We start from the raw sequence: 7,885 nt of genomic DNA on the forward strand, positions 1-7,885 counted from the left end.
ATTAGGGATTAGGGTGAGGAGAGTGAGGCAGGACTCAGTCCCCAAGAGGGACACTGTGCTGTGCTGTGCTAAGTAGCTGCAGTTGTGTCCGGCGTTGGAAGCTCGGAACCCTAACCCCTGGACAACCAGAGAAGTCTAGTTACTGCAGTATTTTGAAAAGTCAGAATGGGTGCCCCAGAGTTCATGGTGAACAATATATCCAAGCTTTAAGTGAAGACAGAATCTGAGATCGTACATCTTACTTCAATGTTCTCACATGAAGCCTGTTCCTGATGGGAGGGTCCCCAGAGGGTCCCACCCTTGTCTCCCTGCTCCTGGGCTAACCTTCTGAAATCCCCTGGGGGTTCTTGGCTCTTTCCAGCTCAAGCAGGGAGGTGGCCCTGTGTCCAGCCTGTCCCACAGGGTTCCACGGCATCCAGCAGTCATTTTGCTTCTCCCTGGGCATCCCAGGTCCTCGGAGAATGTCCTCAGTGGGGGATGTCCGCCCAAAAACCTGGGTGTCTGCCTCTTCGTGGCCTGGAGCTTGGAGTGCGGCTGGCGGGGGGCGGGGTCCCCATCTCGGTAGTTGATGAGTGATCCAGTGTCGCCCGGGTCTGTCAGTCTGTCTTGCTTAGTGCCCCCCCCCATTCCGCCTCTCTGTTGTCTCTCTCGCTGTCATCACCGCCCTCCCCGGGGGCTCCCCCTCCTCGCTGAAGCCGGAAGGAAGGCTTTGCTGGGAAAGGCCATGGGGTCACCACTTCTCCCTTCTGTGGCCTCCTCTCTCTGCCCCCACTTAAGGGGCCTTCCGCACTCGAAACTGGGGGTGGCTGGAGAAGGGACTGGGGGCTCCTCCTCCAGGGCCCCAGGAACTGGGCGGTGAGTCAGACAGGGAAGGGGAAGTAGGGGGCCTCCAAAGGGGGCTGGGCTTTCCCCTGGGTGGGACCCGAGTCCCCTGCCTCCCTGAGGGTGCTCCGGGCCCCAGCCCCTGAGCGCAGAGCCTGCCGGAGCCATGGCCCTGAGACTCGTCCTGGCCTTTGCCGTCAGCCTCTGGGTGGGCTGCTCACTCTGTCGCGAGAGAGAAGGTATGTGTGGACCCCAGGGGTTGGAGGGAGTCCTGGCAGAGGGACACTGTGAGGACTGGATTGGTATGCCGTGGAATATTCCGGGTTGGCTGGGAGCCCACAGGCCTTCTGTATGCCCACTGGTGGGAGAGAATTACTATCCCATTGCATAGATGGGGGAAACTGAGGCAAAAAGAGATAAGTCCTACCGCAAGGGGACCAGGAAGCGGCAGCCATAGCCTGGAGGGAGGGAGGCTGGGAGAGAGAGACATTTTAATTGTATTCATTCATTTCATGTGATTCAAAACAAAACTATCACAAAGAGGGGTTTAGTAAAGCATCTCTCTCCCACCAGAAGTCCCTACCACCCCCAGGTCCCCTCTGTGGCTCCTTCAACCTCAGTTTTCCCATCTGGAAAATGGGCTAATAGTAATAGTTCCTGCCTTGGCAGGTTGTATCAAGGGATGGGATATGATGTGAATGCCTTTCATTCATGTACTCATTCACTCTACAAACCTTTATTGGGCGCCTGCTGTGTGCCCAGCACTGGCTGGCAGCAAGATGGGGGCTGGTGAGCCACAGTAAGGCTTTGACAGTTTCAGTGAATGAGAAGCTCACACTCTCCCTCTCTCTCCAGGCCACCCATTAGCTTCCTCCCAGCCCAGGGTGCGGTGCCAGGCCTCCAGGTACCCGGTCGCTGTGGACTGCTCCTGGACTCTGCCACCCACTCCTCCGAACTCCACCAGGCCCACATCATTCATTGCCACGTACAGGTCAGAGAGCCTGGAGGGCTTCATGGGGACTAAAACTGGGTTGACCCCCTAGGATCAAGGTAGCTGAACACTTAGCGAGAACCTGAACACTCGAAATTCTAGAGCAGCACCAACCCTTAGAAATATACACCCTAGAATACATATTGTCAGCCATGTGTGGAGGGTAAAATTTCCTAGAAGCCCTATTTGAAAAATTTAAAAACAAAATGGTGATACTGGTTTTAATATTTTATTTGAATAATATTCAAATATTCCAAATATGTACCATTTAATATGATTGAATGTAATGTGCTTTAACATGCTTATATAGAGTTCATACATTTAAATTTATACTAACATGCACATTCAGTCACTCAGTCATATCTGAGTTTTTGCAACCCCATAGACTGTAGCCTGCCAGGCTCCTGTGTCCATGGGATTTTCCAGCCAAGAATAATGGAGTGGGTTGCCATTTCCTTCTCCATTTATACTAGAAATTGATTTATCATGAATAGGATTACCCAAAGTATTGTTTCAACATGTCATCAAAACCTTAAAAATTAATGAGATATTGTACATTCAGTCCTGTTATACCAAGTCATGGAAATTTCACTGATGCTTTATGTATATATATCACATTTCAATTCAGATGCTAAATGTTCACTGGAAAGTATTGATCTCTAATTAGATTTCATAACATTTGTGTTTGGGAAAGTAGATTCATACACCTGAGTTGTTCTGAGAAACTTTCTCAAGCTTTCTGATAACTAGAAACTTCATGTAGATTAGAAAGAGAGCAGAAAGTGTCTGTCACTCAGTTGTAGCTGACTCTTTGGACCCCAGGAACTGCAGCCCTCCAAGTTCCTCTATCCATGGCATTTCCCAGGCAAGAATACTGGAGTGAGTTATCATTTCCTTCTCCAGGAGGTCCTCCCTACCCAGCAATAGAACACAGGTCTCCTGCATAGTAGACAGATTCTTTTTCATCTGAGCCACCAAGGAAACACGCAGATTAGATAAAAGTCCCACTCAGTTGCCTTGGCTGCACTTCACATCCACACTGCAGAAGCAGAACATTTTGGATGCTGTGGAAGGTTCTGTGGGTGGTGTTGAACTCCAATCTCTAGAGTCTGAAATCTAAGGGTGCCAGAACTCAACAGAATTGGAATCATTATTCCAGAGTCCAGAATCTGTGAATCATAGACCTGGGAATGTTGGCATTCTAAGGCTGGAGTGTTGACATTCTAGAAAGCTTTACAGCCTAGACCCTAGCACCTTCCAGTGGGGTATTCCCTCCGACCCTGGGTCACCCAAGTTCTGTGATGTTGGGTTGAGGGACCCCCTAGGGTCACACAGCCAAGACCGGGACCTGCTGTCCTCACGTGGGGTTAGGGCACAGATGGGCCAGTGGGAAGTGCTAGGATCCTCACAGCACCCCTTCCATGTACAGGCTCGGTGTGGCAGCCCACGGGGAAAGCTGGCCCTGCCTCCAGCCGACACCAGAAGCCACCAGCTGTGTCATCCCTGACGTCCAGATGTTCTCCATGGTGCCCTATGTGCTCAACATCACAGCTGTCCACCCCAGCGGTGTCAGCAGCAGCTTCATGCCCTTTGTCCCAGAGCACATCAGTGAGTAGGGGTCGAGGTGGGGGTATGGAGGGCCCCCTACCTTCCTCCTACTCCTCCCCGACAACAGGCTCACCTCCCACCTGTCAGGATGAGATCCTGTCTATCCATACAGATTCGGTGGGATCCACTTTCACAGTTGACCAAGAATCAGCCCACCTCTCCCTCCTCTCTGGAGCCCCTACTTGGTCCAGCCTTCATCATCGCCCACCTGGACCCCTGTGGGCGATCTGGGGCCTTCCCCGACTCCCGCCCTTACATCCATCTGTGCTTCCTGAGGCAGCCACGAGAGGGCACCTGTGAGCACTACAGTCAGGTCCCATCCTTGCACTGCTCACAGCCCTCCAGGGCTCCCACCTCCCTGTGGGTGAAAGCCCCAGTCCTTCTCATGGCCCACAGTGCCTTGCACGACCTTCCCCATCCCCTCCCTGTCCTTCCCTCCTCCCCCCTCCCCTTTGCTCACTCTGCTCCAGCCACATGGGCCTCCTCACTGTTCCTCCGGCATGTCAGGTACAGTCCTGCCCCAGGGCTCTTGCACATGCTGTGCCCTCTGCGTAGACGGCTCTTCCTCCCCAGATCTGCATTTACTCCCTCACTTCCTATAGGCCTCAACTCAGATGTCATCTCCTCAGTGAATCCTCCCCTGGGCATTTTTTTTTTAATTGCAAACCATCACACATTGTTAGTAGTTGCTAGATAACAGTCTGGCAGACTCTCAAAGAGTTAAACATAAGTTACCAAGTAATCCAGAAATTCCTGTCCTAGGTATATATCTAAAAGATAGGAAAGCACAAAAACTTGTACATGAATGTTCATAGCAGCATTATCCATAGAGCAGAAGCAACGCGAATGCTCATTAGCTGATGAATGGATTCTCAAAATGTGTCCATCCACACCCAGGAATATTATTCATCCATAAAAAGCAGAAAAGCCCAGACACTCACTACCATGTGGACGGACCCTGAGAACACGATGCTCAGTAAGAGAAGCAGACACAGAAGGACACACAGGGTGTGATTCCACTGATGGGAAACATCCAGAACAGGCCAATCCACAGACACAGACAGTGGGTTCCTGGTTGTCAGGGTCTAGGGAGTGAGGAATGGAGGGTGACTGCTAATATAGTCAGAGTTTCTTTGGGAGGTGATGGAATGTTCTGGGTTAAAACAGTGGTGATGGTTACACAACACTCTGAATATATGAAAACGACAACTGTACACTTTAAAAGAGTGAGTTTTCTGGTGTGTAAATTATGTCTCAAAGAATATTGCAGCCCGCTCCCCTCCCTGCACTCCTGAACTCTCTTCCTTCCTCCTTATGACCTTCAGATTTGCCTCTTGTCTGTTGTCTTCTGCCTGAAGGGACTGGGCTCCAAGAGGACAGGGCTACTGTGTCCCAATGTCCAGAACATTGCCATGCACTCAATAATATTTATCGTTTGGTTGAATGAATGAATGAATGAATATCCCCTCTGCTAACCCTGCCTCCTGCTTGTCCATCAGTCAAACCGGACCCTCCAGAAGGTGTGCGCCTGAGCCCCCTCCCTGGGCAGCGGCTGTGGGTGCAATGGGAGCCCCCCCGGACCTGGCCCTTCCCGGAGATCTTCTCCCTCAAGTACCGGATCCGCTACAAGCGTCACGGGGCTGCCCGCTTCCGTCAGGTGAGGACGAGGGTGGTGGTTCCTGGATAGAGGGAAGAGCATGTGTATATGTGCACTGGGGTCTTGGTCACAGCTTAGGGTGCTGGTGTGTGACATAAAGGCAGCCCAGGGACTTCCCTGGTGATCCAGTCTCTAAGACTCTGAGCTCCCAGTGCAGGGGGCCCAGGGTTCAATCCCTGGTCAGGGAACTAGATCCCACATGCTGCAATTAAGAGTTTGCATGCTCTAACTAAGATCCAGCACAGCCAAAATAAATAAATATTTCTTTAAAAAGGCATCCCAGCAGTTCCACTCCTGAGCATCCACCTGAAAAAAATCAAAAACAGGATCTTGAACAAATACTTGTACATGAATGTTCACAGCAGCATTACTTACAATGGCCAAAAGGAGGAGACAATGTCAGGGCCCTCAACAGATGATGGATCCACAATGTGTGGTCCGTCCATTCATGGGAACATCACTCGGCCGTGAACAGGAGTGAGTGATGGAGAAAGAGATTGGTGGGGGTGTGAACTCAGGGTGGCTTGGTTTGTATATGAAAGGCATGCTCCTGGTTGACTAAGAACTGCCTGACCCTGGAGGGGTAGTCTTTCCCTGCTCAGCAAGATGTTGAAGGTGGCCAAAGGCGTGGAGGGGGCTGCAGAGGGCATGCTGTTTAGAATGGATATTGGTGCCTGAGTCCCAGAGCAACAGCCTGAGCAGGGGGACAGAAGGCTTGATCACAGAGTATCCTCATTCCCACTGACCCAGCCTTGCTTCTGCTCTCAGGTGGGGCCAATTGAAGCCACATCCTTCACCGTCAAGGCTGTGAGGCCTCAAGCCAAGTACTGCATCCAGGTGGCTGCTCAGGACCTCACTGACTACGGGGAATGGAGTGCCTGGAGTCTCCCTGCTGCTGCCTCCATGACCCTGGGCAAGTAGCAGGGGCTCCCCGCACCCCTGAAGAGGGGCCATGCCCTTGACATCCACCTAAGGGTGGATGGGACCTATCCAGCCTGGGTTCACCACAGTCGAGTTGCTGGGCTATCTTGGACAAGTGATTTTGCCTTTCTGGGCCTCAGTTTGTCAATCTGTGAAATGGGAATGTGTTCCCTCCTTCCTTTGACAGAGTGCAATGCTTTGAGAATGCTGTGAATATGAGATTTTTTAATTGTTTAATTAGAAAGGATCAGTGTCACTAGGATTGGGACTCTTCCTTCCTTCAACAGATCCACATGAGCCCCAGGGAGGAGAAAGAGATCAGGACACACACACATTGAGTTCCCACTCCCACGCGTGGGATCAGGGCTGGACCAGAGGAAGAGACAAGGCTGGGGGAGGCAGATTAGGGGTGATCTGGGTTCTGCCTGGGATGGAATGATGGGACCTGTTCAGCTCAGCAGTTTGCTTCACACACCTACTCAAAAGCTGCCCAGAGAGACTTCCCTGGTGGTCCAGTGGTTAAGAATCTGCCTTGCAATGCAGCGGGGACATAGGTTCCATCCCTGGTGGGAGAAGTAAGATCCCACATGCCTCAGAGCAACTAAACCCAAGTGCTGCCACTACTGAGCCCATGCACCACAATTAGAGAATTCCTTCACCACAAGGAAAGATCCCACATGACGCAGCAAATATCCCTCATGGCACACAATTAAGACCTGATGCAGCCAAATAAATACATTTTTTAAAAAAGCTGTCCAGATGTGAGCCCTGCTGGAGGTGGACATAAGTTTATTTGGGATGATTTATCTGAGGAGGGGGCTGCACATCCACGTTCTGAAGGCTTTTTCTCAGCCCAGGAACTTCTCTGTATATTTCACTCAAGGCTCTCAATTCAAAGGTCACCTCCTTCAAGAAGCCTTCCCTGACCACCTCAGCTATGGCAAAGACTAAAGACCCCTCCCCCAAAGATATCCATGTCCTTACTCGCAGAACCTTTGAATATGGTAGCTTACATGGCAAAAAGGGCTTTGCAGCTGTGATTAATTTAACAGAATTGAGGATCCTTAACGTTTGAGGATCTTTCATTGAGTTAATGAAAATGAAGTAGAGTTATATTGGATTATCCAGGTGGCTGCAAGATAATCACAAGTGTCCTTATTGATGGGAAGCAGGAAGGTCAGAGGGAGACAGAGAAGGTGATGTGACAGTGGTGGCAGGGATCAGTGATGCAGGACCACCAGCCATGGAATTCTGGCAGCATCTGGAAGCTGGAAAAGACAAGGAAATGGATTCTCTTCTGGAGCCTGCAGAAGGAACCAGCCCTGCCGCCCATTCCCATTCCAGACTTCTCATCTCCAAAACTCTAATAAATGTTTTAAAGTAATGAGCTTAAGGGACTTCCCTGGTGGTAAAGTGGATAGAAATCGCCTGCCGATACAGGGGACACAGTTTTGACACCCTGGTCTTGGAAGATCCCACATGCTGTAGGGCAACTAAACCCAAGCACCACAACTACTGAGCCTGTGCTCTAGAGCCTTGGAGCTGCAACTACTGAGCCTGAGTGCCACGTCTACTGAAGCCCATGGACCAGAGAGGCCCTGCTCCGCAACAAGAGGAGTCGTCGCAATAAGGCCTCGCACCACACCTAGAGAAAGCTGGCACAGCTATGAAGACCCAGCACAAACACTAAATAATTTAAAAAATTGAGCCTGTGGTACTTTGTTACAGCAGTTACAGGACACTCATACATCTCAAGCAGCCCCTTCTAACTTTCCATATGTCACCCTGTTTTACTGTCTTTGGATCACTGACCAGGACCCGAATGGGTTTTTTTGTGTGTTTATTGCCAGTCAGTCCCACCAGACAGTGATCTCCACGAGGACAGA

The 7,885-nt window shown here is 50.8% G+C and overlaps 1 protein-coding gene across 1 annotated transcript; it reads left to right on the top strand.

Moving 5' to 3' along the window:
* On the top strand, positions 38-6,261 carry EBI3 (Epstein-Barr virus induced 3). Its single transcript, XM_005682564.3, has 5 exons — positions 38-1,061; positions 1,678-1,813; positions 3,243-3,421; positions 4,921-5,078; positions 5,847-6,261. Exons 1-5 carry the CDS (start codon positions 989-991, stop codon positions 5,997-5,999), a joined length of 699 nt encoding a protein of 232 aa, XP_005682621.1. The 5' UTR covers positions 38-988; the 3' UTR covers positions 6,000-6,261.

The sequence above is a fragment of the Capra hircus genome, chromosome 7 (genome assembly GCF_001704415.2).
Source record: "Capra hircus breed San Clemente chromosome 7, ASM170441v1, whole genome shotgun sequence".
Lineage (NCBI taxonomy): Eukaryota > Metazoa > Chordata > Mammalia > Artiodactyla > Bovidae > Capra > Capra hircus.